At 54.4% G+C, this 15,902-nt stretch overlaps 1 protein-coding gene across 2 annotated transcripts in view; it reads right to left on the bottom strand.

Annotated features, from left to right (window-relative positions):
- LOC146812949 (uncharacterized) overlaps positions 1 to 15,902 on the bottom strand; it is a 502,088-nt gene that overhangs the window by 415,448 nt on the left and 70,738 nt on the right. The window contains exon 1 of one of the 2 annotated variants that reach the window (XM_085619986.1): positions 1,463 to 1,789. The exons of the other annotated variant lie outside the window; for it this stretch is intronic. Within the exon in view, the coding sequence (XP_085476112.1) occupies positions 1,463 to 1,649 (187 nt within the window). The 5' untranslated portion in view covers positions 1,650 to 1,789. Of the gene's footprint in view, positions 1 to 1,462; positions 1,790 to 15,902 lie in introns of those variants that run through there. 2 annotated transcript variants of the gene reach the window in all.

The following is a 15,902-nucleotide window of genomic DNA, read 5'->3' as shown; positions in this document are numbered from 1 at the left end:
ATTGCTTTTGCCAAGGCTTGTTTGCTTCGATCAAGTCGCCGACACCGCCGACAGCGAGAGCCTGCGTGGGACAGCTCATGAACCGACTCCTGGACGTCGTCGACCTTCAGGGACCATGTGGCTGCAGAGACAAGCTACACCTTCCTTCCTGTTTGCACCAGACATCGCCTGGTACCCACCTGGTGCCAGGCTGGTCACTGGCTAGTGACTGTGAACACTGTCCCCTCTGCTTACAGGTCTTCAACAACTCCGATCCACTCTTGGATCCACCGCATCTCTTCCGGGCCGACCGCCTGCAGCATCTTTGTCTTCAGGCTCCATTGAACAGATAGAAGAAACCCGACGCACTTCGACACCTACGCACCCGCTTCCTGTGGGTGAGGTAAAGCTGGCACTCCAGTGCCCAAGTGTAGAGTATCCTCTCTAGTGTCTGTGTTTCCAATCTTGAGTTCATAGTCCACCCGGAAGATCCTTTTTGCAGTAACTTTGTAACTTTTACGCACCCATTGAAAACCTATGGGAGCTCGCGTGTGACTATTTGCTCTGCACATGCAACCCGTGGACCTCCTGGTCACTAACTGAAGTTAGCTCCTTGTAGGCCCAGCGATTCTAGAGGCCCTAGGCCTTTTCCCCTTTCTGTTCGTGGTACTTATACCACTATTTTAGTATATGGTTTGAGCGGCCACCAGGGCCTATCCATATAAAGTGCAACTTCTGTGTATTCTACTGTAATCTTGTTTGACGATTTGTGCTCCTGTGCTCATAAAGAGACTAGGGGTTACTTTGAGAAATAAATACATATATATTTTGAATATATATCTGTGTGGTGTCCTTTCATTGCTATAAAAGGGGGTTGCATTTGGTAAAACAGCTTGCTTAACACGCTTCACGAGTTTAGCCTCAAAGACTGCTTAGCCTACGCTACCACTAGGGCAGCTAGTCCGAAAAGGTTGACTTCCAACCACACCATAAGGGTTGCTTGGCATGGTACAAGGTGGTCACTTTAACTAGTGAACATCATATACCAGGCCAACTTCTCACAACCCGTGCCAGCAGTCCTGCCCCCAAACCTCACCTGTTCTCCCTTCTAATGCCCCAGTGCAGTTTTGTGGTCATCAGCGTAGAGCTGGCGCTCTACTGTGGCTGTGGGCAGGAGCATGGTCTTCTCGGAGGGCACTGCCACCGTCTCTGGTCCTACCTCGTGCCCGAGAGAGAGAGAGAGAGTCTCCTCGGAGGGCACTGCCCCAGTCTCTGATCCTACCCAGAGCCCTCTACCTACGTACAGGGAGGAGGTCTCCTCGGAGGGCACTGCCCCAGTCTCTGGTCCTACTACTTTGTGCCCTACAGTGCACCCGTCTCCTCGGACTCGGAGGGCTTTGCTACTGCTTCCAACACTGCCGTGGGCGCTCCGGCTGCGAACAGGGCGAGGGACGGGTCACCTCGGAGGGCACCCCAAACTCACCTGTCTTCCGATGCCCGAACCAGCTGAGTCTAGGGCCGGCTCTGGGCTCCTCATTGGGCGGCTGGAGCTCCACCGTGGCTGCGGAGAGGGGCCGCATCACTTTGGAGGGCACTACCGCCGTGTCTGGTCCTGATCCGTGCCCTCTGGCTGTGGGCAGAGAGAGGGTCTCCCCCGTGAGCTGTTCCATCGCTTCAGAAACTGCCCGAGAACTAGTTCGAAAGCAGCGGCACTGGAGCCGGGCGGGGCTTCTTCACCCTGGGCACCCAAGGCTGTGCTGACAGCGGCACAGTCAGATGTGACAACCTGCCAAAAATGCGCGAGAACGATAGAAAGGGAAAAGGAGGAGGGCGGGGGCTGTGTGAGGAGACCGGTGAGGAGAGCTGGAGGAGTGGTGGAGGAGAGGTGGAAGTGAGAGGAGGAGAGGTGGAGGAGTGGTGTGTGGAGGAGTGGTGTGTGGTGGAGGGGTGGCAGTGGGAGGAGAAAGAGTAGAAGTGGGGAGGGGTGGCATTGAGTGGAGAGGTAGCAGTGTGAGGAAATGAAGGAGAGGTGGGGAGGAGGGGTAGAAGTGAGAGGAGATGGAGGAGGAGAGGTGGGGGAGGAGTGGCAGTGTGAGGGGATGAGGAGAGGTGGGGAAAGGAGGGGTGGAAGTGAGAGGAGATGGAGGAGGAGAGGTGGGGAGGGGTGGCAGTGAGAGGAGAAGGAGTAGAGGTGGGGTAGGGGTAGAAGTGAGAGGAGAGGTGGGGGAAGGAGTGCAAGTGAGAGGAAATAGAGGAGGAGAGGTGGAGGAGGGTGGGCAGTGTGAGGAGAGGGAGGAAAGGAGGGGGAGGGGAGGAAGTGGGAGGAGATTAAGGAAAGGTGGAGGAGGGGTGGCAGTGAGAGGAGAGGTGGCAGTGAAAGAAGACAGGCGGAGAGGTGGAAGTGAGAAGAGATGGAGGAGGAGAGGTGGGGGAGGAGTGGCAGTGGGAGGGGATGAGGAGAGGTGGGGAAAGGAGGGGTGGAAGTGAGAGGAGATGGAGGAGGAGAGGTGGGGAGGGGTGGCAGTGAGAGGAGAAGGAGTAGAGGTGGGGTAGGGGTAGAAGTGAGAGGAGAGGTGGGGGAAGGGGTGCAAGTGAGAGGAAATAGAGGAGGAGAGGTGGAGGAGGGTGGGCAGTGTGAGGAGAGGGAGGAAAGGAGGGGGAGGGGAGGAAGTGGGGGGAGATGAAGGAAAGGTGGAGGAGGGGTGGCAGTGAAAGGAGAGGTGGCAGTGAAAGAAGACAGGCGGAGAGGTGGAAGTGAGAAGAGATGGAGGAGGAAAGGTGGGGGAGGGGTGGCAGGGAGAGGAGATGGAGGAGGAGAGGTGGGGGAGGGGTGGCAGTGGGAGGAGATGGAGGAAGGGTGGCAGTGAGAGGAGAAGGAGGAAGAGAGGTGGGGAAGGGGTGACAGTGGGAGGATATGAAGGAGGAGAGGCGGAGAAGGGGTGGAAGTGAGAGGAGGGGAGGTGAGGGTGGAGACAAGAAGAGGGGTGGAAGTGAGAGGAGAAGGAGGAGTGGCAGTGAGAGGAGAGGTGGGGGGTGGCACTGAGAGGAGATGAAGGATATGAAGGAGGAGAGGTGGAAAGGTGGGGAGGTGGAGGAGGGGTGGCAGTGGAGAGGAGGCAGAGGGGTGGAAGTGAGAGAAGATTGAGGAGAGGTGGGGAGGGCTGGCATTGTGAGGAGATGGAGTAGAGGTGGGGAGGAGACAGGAGGAGGGGTGGTAGTGAGAGAAAATGGAGAGGAGGGGTGGTAGTGAGATGAGATAGAGGAGAGGTGGAGGAGGGTGGCAGTGAGAGGAGATGGAAGAGGAGAGGAGCAGTGAGAGGAGAAGGAGAGGTAGAGGAGCAGTGAGAGGAGAAGGAGAGGTAGAGGAGCAGTGAGAGGAGAAGGAGAGGAGAGGTAGAGGAGCAGTGAGGAGAGGTAGAGGAGCAGTGAGAGGAGGAGGGCACCCCAAACTCACCTGTCTTCCGATGCCCGAACCAGCTGAGTCTAGGGCCGGCTCTGGGCTCCTCATTGGGCGGCTGGAGCTCCACCGTGGCTGCGGAGAGGGGCCGCATCACCTCGGAGGGCACTGCCGCCGTGTCTGGTCCTGATCCGTGCCCTCTGGCTGTGGGCAGAGAGAGGGTCTCCTCCGTGAGCTGTTCCATCGCTTCAGAAACTGCCCGAGAACTAGTTCGAAAGCAGCGGCACTGGAGCCGGGCGGGGCTTCTTCACCCTGGGCACCCAAGGCTGTGCTGACAGCGGCACAGTCAGATGAGACAACCTGCCAAAAATGCGCGAGAACGATAGAAAGGGAAAAGGAGGAGGGCGGGGGCTGTGTGAGGAGACCGGAGAGGAGAGCTGGAGGAGTGGTGGAGGAGAGGTGGAAGTGAGAGGAGGAGAGGTGGAGGAGTGGTGTGTGGAGGAGTGGTGTGTGGTGGAGGGGTGGCAGTGGGAGGAGAAAGAGTAGAAGTGGGGAGGGGTGGCATTGAGTGGAGAGGTAGCAGTGTGAGGAAATGGAGGAGAGGTGGGGAGGGGCAGTGCTTTAAATGGGGAAAAGTAAGTGCAGGTACTCATTAAAATGAGCTAGAGGTGTGGCAAGTGGGCGGGGATAGGGGCGGGGCTAAGGGCAAGACATGATCATACATAATGACTTCTATGCAAGTTGCAGCACATATTAAAACACGAGAAATGTGTTTATGTAAACAAAACAGGCTTAATCATTACACAAAATGAAAGCCAAACAGGATGATATTTTAACATTTACACATATATATATATATATATATATATATATATATATATATATATATTTATTAAAGTTAAGAAGAAATACAGCAGATTTTTAACTTTACACAAATTTGTGTCAAAATGCCATTTCTAAGCTCCGATTTCAGAACTGAACACCTATCTGGTATTTTTAGTCTGCAGAAGTGTCAATCCTAACTTCACCTGTCACATCACTTTTTTACATTCCTCCCTCCCCCTTCCTTCTATGTTCATCTCGGGTTCCCCCAACCAGACCCATTGTCAGTTGTAATGTGAGCTCATTCCTGGAGATGCAGCGTTCCCTGCTATTCATTGCTCTTTGGGCAGGGCTATCTTCACACCCATGGATCTCTCTCTGTTATGTAAATGCAGCCATTAGTGTTGGAGAAGCACACAAAGGGAAGCAGCTCCTGGGCTGAAAAAAAAATAACATGAAAAGAAAACCGGTTTTGAGGAAGGTGTAGGATTGTCCTGCACTGCCGCTCGCTTTTGTAGGTCTCTTCAATACCTCTTAATGGGACTGGATTACTGACCACAGCCCCAGCCTAGGCCATTTCACGCACCTGACAGGGGGGTGGCTAAAGCACTTTCACCTGAATGCTTGTTGCACGCCTAATTAACAGTGCAGGGTCTGCCTAGAGTCGACCTGGCACTGTTAATCACAGCGGGATGCAAGCCCTCTCAAACCCCTGCAGTGTGAGGAAATACAAAGGGGCGCCTCTAGACTTTAGCAGCGTCCCTGCAAAAGTCTACTTCAGACCCTCAGTGCGATTGCGAGATCCCCTGTGTTGGAGGACATACCGAACCTGAGCCTGCCGTGCCATCAATCAGGGTACCGGTACTCTCCCTGACAAAAGAAAAGTGCTGGTACTGACGGCTAGAACATTTGGAAGTGCCGGTACTCAGTACCGGCCCATTTAAAGCACTGGGGAGGGGTAGAAGTGAGAGGAGATGGAGGAGGAGAGGTGGGGGAGGAGTGGGAGGGGATGAGGAGAGGTGGGGAAAGGAGGGGTGGAAGTGAGAGGAGATGGAGGAGGAGAGGTGGGGAGGGGTGGCAGTGAGAGGAGAAGGAGTAGAGGTGGGGTAGGGGTAGAAGTGAGAGGAGAGATGGGGAAGGGGTGCAAGTGAGAGGAAATGGAGGAGGAGAGGTGGAGGAGGGTGGGCAGTGTGAGGAGAGGGAGGAAAGGAGGGGGAGGGGAGGAAGTGGGAGGAGATGAAGGAAAGGTGGAGGAGGGGTGGCAGTGAAAGAAGACAGGCGGAGAGGTGGAAGTGAGAAGAGATGGAGGAGGAGAGGTGGGGGAGGAGTGGCAGTGGGAGGGGATGAGGAGAGGTGGGGAAAGGAGGGGTGGAAGGGAGAGGAGATGGAGGAGGAGAGGTGGGGAGGGGTGGCAGTGAGAGGAGAAGGAGTAGAGGTGGGGTAGGGGTAGAAGTGAGAGGAGAGGTGGGGGAAGGGGTGCAAGTGAGAGGAAATAGAGGAGGAGAGGTGGAGGAGGGTGGGCAGTGTGAGGAGAGGGAGGAAAGGAGGGGGAGGGGAGGAAGTGGGAGGAGATGAAGGAAAGGTGGAGGAGGGGTGGCAGTGAGAGGAGAGGTGGCAGTGAAAGAAGACAGGCGGAGAGGTGGAAGTGAGAAGAGATGGAGGAGGAAAGGTGGGGGAGGGGTGGCAGGGAGAGGAGATGGAGGAGGAGAGGTGGGGGAGGGGTGGCAGTGGGAGGAGATGGAGGAAGGGTGGCAGTGAGAGGAGAAGGAGGAAGAGAGGTGGGGAAGGGGTGACAGTGGGAGGATATGAAGGAGGAGAGGCGGAGAAGGGGTGGAAGTGAGAGGAGGGGAGGTGAGGGTGGAGACAAGAAGAGGGGTGGAAGTGAGAGGAGAAGGAGGAGTGGCAGTGAGAGGAGAGGTGGGGGGTGGCAGTGAGAGGAGATGGAGGATATGAAGGAGGAGAGGTGGAAAGGTGGGGAGGTGGAGGAGGGGTGGCAGTGGAGAGGAGGCAGAGGGGTGGAAGTGAGAGAAGATTGAGGAGAGGTGGGGAGGGCTGGCATTGTGAGGAGATGGAGTAGAGGTGGGGAGGAGACAGGAGGAGGGGTGGTAGTGAGATGAGATAGAGGAGAGGTGGAGGAGGGTGGCAGTGAGAGGAGATGGAAGAGGAGAGGAGCAGTGAGAGGAGAAGGAGAGGTAGAGGAGCAGTGAGAGGAGAAGGAGACGTAGAGGAGCAGTGAGAGGAGAAGGAGAGGAGAGGTAGAGGAGAAGGAGAGGAGAGGTAGAGGAGCAGTGAGGAGAGGTAGAGTAGCAGTGAGAGGAGAAGGAGAGGTAGAGGAGTAGTGAGAGGAGAGGTAGAGTAGCAGTGAGAGGAGTGGTAGAGGAGCAGTGAGAGGAGAGGTAGAGGTAGAGGAGCAGTGAGAGGAGAGGTAGAGGAGTAGTGAGAGGAGAAGGAGAGGTAGAGGAGCAGTGAGGAGAAGAAGAGGAGAGGTAGAGGAGTAGTGAGAGGAGAGGTAGAGGAGCAGTGAGAGGAGTGGTAGAGGAGCAGTGAGAGGAGAGGTAGAGGGGCAGTGAGAGGAGAGGTAGAGGAGCAGTGAGAGGAGAAGGAGAGGTAGAGGAGCAGTGAGAGGAGAAGGAGAGGAGAGGTAGAGGGGCAGTGCGGAGAGGTAGAGGAGTAGTAAGAGGAGCAGGAGAGGAGAGGTAGAGGAGTAGTGAGAGGTAGAGGAGCAGTGAGAGGAAAAGGAGAGGTAGAGGAGCAGTGAGAGGAGAAGGAGAGGTAGAGGAGCAGTGAGAGGAGAAGGAGAGGAGTAGTGAGAGGAGAGGTAGAGGAGCAGTGAGAGGAGGGGTAGAGGAGCAGTGAGAGGAGGGGTAGAGGAGCAGTGAGAGGAGGGGTAGAGGAGCAGTGAGAGGAGGGGTAGAGGAGCAGTGAGAGGAGGGGTAGAGGAGCAGTGAGAGGAGAGGTAGAGGAGCAGTGAGAGGAGAAGGAGAGGTAGCGGAGCAGTGAGAGGAGAAGGAGAGGTAGCGGAGCAGTGAGAGGAGAAGGAGAGGTAGAGGAGCAGTGAGAAGAGAAGGAGATGAGAGGTAGAGGAGTAGTGAGAGGAGAGGTAGAGGAGCAGTGAGAGGAGAGGTAGAGGAGCAGTGAGAGGAGACAGAGGTAGAGGAGCAGTGAGAGGAGACAGAGAGGTAGAGGAGCAGTGAGAGGAGAAGGAGAGGAGAGGTAGAGGAGCAGTGAGAGGAGAAGGAGAGGGAGAGGTAGAGGAGCAGTAAGATGAGAAGGAGTGGAGAGGTAGAGGAGCAGTGAGATGAGAAGGAGTGGAGAGGTAGAGGAGCAGTGAGATGAGAAGGAGAGGAGAGGTAGAGGATCAGTGAGGAGAGGAGTAGTGAGAGGAGAGGGAGAGGTAGAGGAGCAGTGAGAGGAGGAGGGGAGAGAGAGGTAGAGGAGCAGTGAGATGAGAAGGAGAGGAGAGGTAGAGGAGCAGTGAGGATGGTAGAGGAGTAGTGAGAGGAGAAGGAGAGGTAGAGGAGCAGTGAGAGGAGAAGGAGAGGAGAGGTAGAGGAGTAGTGAGAGGAGAAGGAGAGATAGAGGAGCAGTGAGATGAGAAGGAGAGGAGAGGTAGAGGAGCAGTGAGAGGAGAAGGAGAGGTAGGAGTAGTGAGAGGAGAAGGAGAGGTAGAGGAGCAGTGAGAGGAGAAGGAGAGGTAGGAGTAGTGAGAGGAGAAGGAGCGGTAGAGGAGCAGTGAGGAGAAGGAGAGGAGAGGTAGAGGAGTAGTGAGAGGAGATGTAGAGGAGCAGTGAGAGGAGATGTAGAGGAGCAGTGAGAGGAGAGGGAGGGGTAGAGGAGCAGTGAGATGAGAAGGAGAGGAGAGGTAGAGGAGCAGTGAGGAGAGGTAGAGGAGTAGTGAGAGGAGAAGGATAGGTAGAGGAGCAGTGAGGATGGTAGAGGAGTAGTGAGAGGAGAAGGAGAGGTAGGAGCATTGAGAGGAGAAGGAGAAGGAGAGGTAGAGGAGTAGTGAGAGGAGAGGTAGAGGAGCAGTGAGAGGAGAAGGAGAGGTAGAGGATTAGTGAGATGAGAAGGAGAGGAGAGGTAGAGGATTAGTGAGAGGAGAGGTAGAGGAGCAGTGAGAGGAGAAGGAGAGGTGGAGGAGCAGTGAGGATGGTAGAGGAGTAGTGAGAGGAGAAGGAGAGGTAGATGAGAAGGAGAGGAGGGGTAGAGGATTAGTGAGAGGAGAGGTAGAGGAGCAGTGAGAGGAGAAGGAGAGGTAGAGGAGCAGTGAGGATGGTAGAGGAGTAGTGAGAGGAGAAGGAGAGGTAGAGGAGCAGTGAGAGGAGAAGGAGAGGTAGAGGAGTAGTGAGAGGAGAAGGAGAGGTAGAGGAGCAGTGAGAGGAGAAGGAGAGGTAGAGGAGCAGCGAGAAGGAGAAGGAGAGGTAGAGGAGCAATGAGAGGAGAAGGAGAGGAGAGGTAGAGGAGTAGTGAGAGGAGAGGTAGAGGAGCAGTGAGAGGAGAAGGAGAGGTAGGAGTAGTGAGAGGAGAAGGAGAGGTAGAGGAGCAGTGAGAGGAGAAGGAGAGGTAGGAGTAGTGAGAGGAGAAGGAGCGGTAGAGGACAAGTGAGGAGAAGGAGAGGAGAGGTAGAGGAGTAGTGAGAGGAGAAGGAGAGGTAGAGGAGCAGTGAGAGGAGAAGGAGAGGTAGAGGAGCAGCGAGAAGGAGAAGGAGAGGTAGAGGATCAATGAGAGGAGAAGGAGAGGTAGGTGTAGTGAGAGGAGAAGGAGAGGTAGAGGAGCAGTGAGGGGAGAAGGAGAGGTAGGAGTAGTGAGAGGAGAAGGAGAGGTAGGAACAGTGAGAGGAGAAGGTGAAGGAGAGGTAGAGGAGTAGTGAGAGGAGAGGTAGAGGAGCAGTGAGAGGAGAAGGAGAGGTAGAGGAGCAGGGAGATGAGAAGGAGAGGAGAGGTAGAGGATTAGTGAGAGGAGAGGTAGAGGAGCAGTGAGAGGAGAAGGAGAGGTAGAGGAGCAGTGAGGATGGTAGAGGAGTAGTGAGAGGAGAAGGAGAGGTAGAGGAGCAGTGAGAGGAGAAGGAGAGGTAGAGGAGTAGTGAGAGGAGAAGGAGAGGTAGAGGAGCAGTGAGAAGGAGAAGGAGAGGTAGAGGAGCAGTGAGAAGGAGAAGGAGAGGTAGAGGAGCAATGAGAGGAGAAGGAGAGGTAGGTGTAGTGAGAGGAGAATGAGAGGTAGGAGTAGTAAGAGGAGAAGGAGAGGTAGAGGAGCAGTGAGAGGAGAAGGAGAGGTAGGAGTAGTGAGAGGAGAAGGAGAGGTAGAGGAGTAGTGAGAGGAGAAGGAGAGTTAGAGGAGCAGTGAGAGGAGAAGGAGAGGTAGGTGTAGTGAGAGGAGAAGGAGAGGTAGGAGTAGTGAGAGGAGAAGGAGAGGTAGGAGCAGTGAAAGGAGAAGGAGAAGGAGAGGTAGAGGAGTAGTGAGAGGAGAAGGAGAGTTAGAGGAGCAGTGAGAAGGAGAAGGAGAGGTAGAGGAGCAGTGAGAAGGAGAAGGAGAGGTAGAGGAGCAATGAGAGGAGAAGGAGAGGTAGGTGTAGTGAGAGGAGAATGAGAGGTAGGAGTAGTGAGAGGAGAAGGAGAGGTAGGAGTAGTGAGAGGAGAAGGAGAGTTAGAGGAGCAGTGAGAAGGAGAAGGAGAGGTAGAGGAGCAATGAGAGGAGAAGGAGAGGTAGAGGTAGAGGAGCAGTGAGAGGAGAAGGAGAGGTAGAGGTAGAGGAGCAGTGAGGATGGTAGAGGAGTAGTGAGAGGAGAAGGAGAGGTAGAGGAGCAGTGAGAGGAAAAGGAGAGGTAGAGGAGCAGTGAGAGGAGAAGGAGAGGTAGAGGAGTAGTGAGAGGAGAAGGAGAGGTAGAGGAGCAGTGAGATGAGAAGGAGAGAAGAGGTAGAGGTGTAGTGAGAGGAGAGGTAGAGGAGCAGTGAGAGGAGAAGGAGAGGTAGGAGTAGTGAGAGGAGAAGGAGAGGTAGAGGAGCAGTGAGAGGAGAAGGAGAGGTAGGAGTAGTGAGAGGAGAAGGAGCGGTAGAGGAGCAGTGAGGAGAAGGAGAGGAGAGGTAGAGGAGTAGTGAGAGGAGTGGTAGAGGAGCAGTGAGAGGAGAGGGAGAGGTAGAGGAGCAGTGAGGAGAGGTAGAGGAGTAGTGAGAGGAGAAGGAGAGGAGAGGTAGAGGAGCAGTGAGGAGAGGTAGAGGAGTAGTGAGAGGAGAAGGAGAGGTAGAGGAGCAATGAGGATGGTAGAGGAGCACTGAGAGGAGAAGGAGAGGTAGAGGAGCAGTGAGAGGAGAAGGAGAGGAGAGGAGAGGTAGAGGAGTAGTGAGAGGAGAGGTAGAGGACCAGTGAGAGGAGAAGGAGAGGTAGAGGAGTAGTGAGAGGAGAGGTAGAGGAGCAGTGACAGGAGAAAGAGAGGTAGAGGAGCAGTGAGATGAAAAGGAGAGGAGAGGTAGAGGATTAGTGAGAGGTGAGGTAGAGGAACAGTGAGAGGAGAAGGAGAGGTAGAGGAGCAGTGAGGATGGTAGAGGAGTAGTGAGAGGAGAAGGAGAGGTAGAGGAGCAGTGAGAGGAGAAGGAGAGGTAGAGGAGCAGTGAGAAGGAGAAGGAGAGGTAGAGGAGCAGTGAGAAGGAGAAGGAGAGGTAGAGGAGCAATGAGAGGAGAAGGAGAGGTAGGTGTAGTGAGAGGAGAAGGAGAGGTAGGAGTAGTTAGAGGAGAAGGAGAGGTAGAGGAGCAGTGAGAGGAGAAGGAGAGGTAGGAGTAGTGAGAGGAGAAGGAGAGGTAGGAGCAGTGAGAGGAGAAGGAGAAGGAGAGGTAGAGGAGTAGTGAGAGGAGAAGGAGAGGTAGAGGTAGAGGAGCAGTGAGAGGAGAAGGAGAGGTAGAGGAGCATTGAGGATGGTAGAGGAGTACTGAGAGGAGAAGGAGAGGTAGAGGAGCAGTGAGAGGAGAAGGAGAGGTAGAGGAGTAGTGAGAGGAGAAGGAGAGGTAGAGGAGCAGTGAGGATGGTAGAGGAGTAGTGAGAGGAGAAGGAGAGGTAGAGAAGCAGTGAGAGGAGAAGGAGAGGATAGGTAGAGGAGCAGTGAGAGGAGAAGGAGAGGAGAGGTAGAGGAGCAGTAAGATGAGAAGGAGAGGAGAGGTCAGTAAGATGAGAAGGAGAGGAGAGGTAGAGGAACAGTGAGAGGAGAAGGAGAGGAGAGGTAGAGGAGCAGTAAGATGAGAAGGAGTGGAGAGGTAGAGGAGCAGTGAGATGAGAAGGAGTGGAGAGGTAGAGGAGCAGTGAGATGAGAAGGAGAGGAGAGGTAGAGGATCAGTGAGGAGAGGAGTAGTGAGAGGAGAGGGAGAGGTAGAGGAGCAGTGAGAGGAGGAGGAGAGAGAGAGGTAGAGGAGCAGTGAGATGAGAAGGAGAGGAGAGGTAGAGGAGCAGTGAGGATGGTAGAGGAGTAGTGAGAGGAGAAGGAGAGGTAGAGGAGCAGTAAGAGGAGAAGGAGAGGAGAGGTAGAGGAGTAGTGAGAGGAGAGGTAGAGGAGCAGTGAGAGGAGAAGGAGAGGTAGGGGCAGTGAGAGGAGAAGAAGGAGAGGTAGAGGAGTAGTGAGAGGAGAAGGAGAGATAGAGGAGCAGTGAGATGAGAAGGAGAGGAGAGGTAGAGGAGCAGTGAGAGGAGAAGGAGAGGTAGGAGTAGTGAGAGGAGAAGGAGAGGTAGAGGAGCAGTGAGAGGAGAAGGAGAGGTAGGAGTAGTGAGAGGAGAAGGAGCGGTAGAGGAGCAGTGAGGAGAAGGAGAGGAGAGGTAGAGGAGTAGTGAGAGGAGAAGGAGAGGTAGAGGAGCAGTGAGGATGGTAGAGGAGTAGTGAGAGGAGAAGGAGAGGTAGGAGCAGTGAGAGGAGAAGGAGAAGGAGAGGTAGAGGAGTAGTGAGAGGAGAGGTAGAGGAGCAGTGAGAGGAGAAGGAGAGGTAGAGGATTAGTGAGATGAGAAGGAGAGGAGAGGTAGAGGATTAGTGAGAGGAGAGGTAGAGGAGCAGTGAGAGGAGAAGGAGAGGTAGAGGAACAGTGAGGATGGTAGAGGAGTAGTGAGAGGAGAAGGAGAGGTAGATGAGAAGGAGAGGAGGGGTAGAGGATTAGTGAGAGGAGAGGTAGAGGAGCAGTGAGAGGAGAAGGAGAGGTAGAGGAGCAGTGAGGATGGTAGAGGAGTAGTGAGAGGAGAAGGAGAGGTAGAGGAGCAGTGAGAGGAGAAGGAGAGGTAGAGGAGTAGTGAGAGGAGAAGGAGAGGTAGAGGAGCAGTGAGAGGAGAAGGAGAGGTAGAGGAGCAGCGAGAAGGAGAGGGAGAGGTAGAGGAGCAATGAGAGGAGAAGGAGAGGAGAGGTAGAGGAGTAGTGAGAGGAGAGGTAGAGGAGCAGTGAGAGGAGAAGGAGAGGTAGGAGTAGTGAGAGGAGAAGGAGAGGTAGAGGAGCAGTGAGAGGAGAAGGAGAGGTAGGAGTAGTGAGAGGAGAAGGAGCGGTAGAGGACAAGTGAGGAGAAGGAGAGGAGAGGTAGAGGAGTAGTGAGAGGAGAAGGAGAGGTAGAGGAGCAATGAGAGGAGAAGGAGAGGTAGGTGTAGTGAGAGGAGAATGAGAGGTAGGAGTAGTGAGAGGAGAAGGAGAGGTAGAGGAGCAGTGAGAGGAGAAGGAGAGGTAGGAGTAGTGAGAGGAGAAGGAGAGGTAGGAGCAGTGAGAGGAGAAGGAGAAGGAGAGGTAGAGGAGTAGTGAGAGGAGAAGGAGAGGTAGAGGTAGAGGAGCAGTGAGAGGAGAAGGAGAGGTAGAGGAGCAGTGAGGATGGTAGAGGAGTAGTGAGAGGGGAAGGAGAGGTAGAGGAGCAGTGAGATGAGAAGGAGAGGTAGAGGAGTAGTGAGAGGGGAAGGAGAGGTAGAGGAGCAGTGAGATGAGAAGGAGAGGAGAGGTAGAGGTGTAGTGAGAGGAGAGGTAGAGGAGCAGTGAGAGGAGAAGGAGAGGTAGGAGTAGTGAGAGGAGAAGGAGAGGTAGAGGAGCAGTGAGAGGAGAAGGAGAGGTAGGAGTAGTGAGAGGAGAAGGAGCGGTAGAGGAGCAGTGAGGAGAAGGAGAGGAGAGGTAGAGGAGTAGTGAGAGGAGTGGTAGAGGAGCAGTGAGAGGAGAGGGAGAGGTAGAGGAGCAGTGAGGAGAGGTAGAGGAGTAGTGAGAGGAGAAGGAGAGGTAGAGGAGCAGTGAGAGGTAGGAGTAGTGAGAGGAGAAGGAGCGGTAGAGGAGCAATGAGGAGAAGGATAGGAGAGGTAGAGGAGTAGTGAGAGGAGAGGTAGAGGAGCAGTGAGGAGAGGTAGAGGAGTAGTGAGAGGAGAAGGAGAGGTAGAGGAGCAGTGAGGATGGTAGAGGAGCACTGAGAGGAGAAGGAGAGGTAGAGGAGCAGGGAGAGGAGAAGGAGAGGAGAGGTAGAGGAGTAGTGAGAGGAGAGGTAGAGGAGCAGTGAGAGGAGAAGGAGAGGTAGAGGAGTAGTGAGAGGAGAGGTAGAGGAGCAGTGACAGGAGAAGGAGAGGTAGAGGAGCAGTGAGATGAAAAGGAGAGGAGAGGTAGAGGATTAGTGAGAGGTGAGGTAGAGGAGCAGTGAGAGGAGAAGGAGAGGTAGAGGAACAGTGAGGATGGTAGAGGAGCAGTGAGAGGAGAAGGAGAGGTAGAGGAGCAGTGAGAGGAGAAGGAGAGGTAGAGGAGCAGTGAGAAGGAGAAGGAGAGGTAGAGGAGCAGTGAGAAGGAGAAGGAGAGGTAGAGGAGCAATGAGAGGAGAAGGAGAGGTAGGTGTAGTGAGAGGAGAAGGAGAGGTAGGAGTAGTTAGAGGAGAAGGAGAGGTAGAGGAGCAGTGAGAGGAGAAGGAGAGGTAGGAGTAGTGAGAGGAGAAGGAGAGGTAGGAGCAGTGAGAGGAGAAGGAGAAGGAGAGGTAGAGGAGTAGTGAGAGGAGAAGGAGAGGTAGAGGAAGAGGAGCAGTGAGAGGAGAAGGAGAGGTAGAGGAGCAGTGAGGATGGTAGAGGAGTACTGAGAGGAGAAGGAGAGGTAGAGGAGCAGTGAGAGGAGAAGGAGAGGTAGAGGAGTAGTGAGAGGAGAAGGAGAGGTAGAGGAGCAGTGAGGATGGTAGAGGAGTAGTGAGAGGAGAAGGAGAGGTAGAGGAGCAGTGAGAGGAGAAGGAGAGGATAGGTATAGGACTAGTGAGAGGAGAGGTAGAGGAGCAGTGACAGGAGAAGGAGAAGGAGAGGTAGAGGAGCAGTGAGAGGAGAAGGAGAGGTAGGAGTAGTGATAGGAGAAGGAGAGGTAGGAGCAGTGAGAGGGGAAGGAGAAGGAGAGGTAGAGGAGTAGTGAGAGGAGAGGTAGAGGAGCAGTGAGAAGGAGAAGGAGAGGTAGAGGATTAGTGAGAGGTGAGGTAGAGGAGCAGTGAGAGGAGAAGGAGAGGTAGAGGAGCAGTGAGGATGGTAGAGGAGTAGTGAGAGGAGAAGGAGAGGTAGAGGAGCAGTTAGAGGAGAAGGAGAGGTAGAGGAGCAATGAGAGGAGAAGGAGAGGTAGGTGTAGTGAGAGGAGAATGAGAGGTAGGAGTAGTTAGAGGAGAAGGAGAGGTAGAGGAGCAGTGAGAGGAGAAGGAGAGGTAGGAGTAGTGAGAGGAGAAGGAGAGGTAGGAGCAGTGAGAGGAGAAGGAGAAGGAGCGGTAGAGGAGTAGTGAGAGGAGAAGGAGAGGTAGAGGTAGAGGAGCAGTGAGAGGAGAAGGAGAGGTAGAGGAGCAGTGAGGATGGTAGAGGAGTACTGAGAGGAGAAGGAGAGGTAGAGGAGCAGTGAGAGGAGAAGGAGAGGTAGAGGAGTAGTGAGAGGAGAAGGAGAGGTAGAGGAGCAGTGAGAGGAGAAGGAGAGGTAGAGGAGTAGTGAGAGGAGAAGGAGAGGTAGAGGAGCAGTGAGGATGGTAGAGGAGTAGTGAGAGGAGAGGTAGAGGAGCAGTGAGAGGAGAAGGAGAGGTAGAGGAGCAGTGAGAGGAGAAGGAGAGGTAGGAGTAGTGATAGGAGAAGGAGAGGTAGGAGCAGTGAGAGGAGAAGGAGAAGGAGAGGTAGAGGAGTAGTGAGAGGAGAGGTAGAGGAGCAGTGACAGGAGAAGGAGAGGTAGAGGAGCAGTGAGATGAAAAGGAGAGGAGAGGTAGAGGATTAGTGAGAGGTGAGGTAGAGGAGCAGTGAGAGGAGAAGGAGAGGTAGAGGAGCGGTGAGGATGGTAGAGGAGTAGTGAGAGGAGAAGGAGAGGTAGAGGAGCAGTGAGAAGGAGAAGGAGAGGTAGAGGAGCAGTGAGAAGGAGAAGGAGAGGTAGAGGAGCAGTGAGAAGGAGAAGGAGAGGTAGAGGAGCAATGAGAGGAGAAGGAGAGGTAGGTGTAGTGAGAGGAGAATGAGAGGTAGGAGTAGTTAGAGGAGAAGGAGAGGTAGAGGAGCAGTGAGAGGAGAAGGAGAGGTAGGAGTAGTGAGAGGAGAAGGAGAGGTAGGAGCAGTGAGAGGAGAAGGAGAAGGAGAGGTAGAGGAGTAGTGAGAGGAGAAGGAGAGGTAGAGGTAGAGGAGCAGTGAGAGGAGAAGGAGAGGTAGAGGAGCAGTGAGGATGGTAGAGGAGTACTGAGAGGAGAAGGAGAGGTAGAGGAGCAGTGAGAGGAGAAGGAGAGGTAGAGGAGTAGTGAGAGGAGAAGG

The sequence above is a fragment of the Triturus cristatus genome, chromosome 7 (genome assembly GCF_964204655.1).
Source record: "Triturus cristatus chromosome 7, aTriCri1.1, whole genome shotgun sequence".
NCBI classification, from domain to species: domain Eukaryota; kingdom Metazoa; phylum Chordata; class Amphibia; order Caudata; family Salamandridae; genus Triturus; species Triturus cristatus.
Note: the sequence above shows the minus strand (reverse complement) of the source record. Positions and strands in the feature narration are given on the sequence as shown.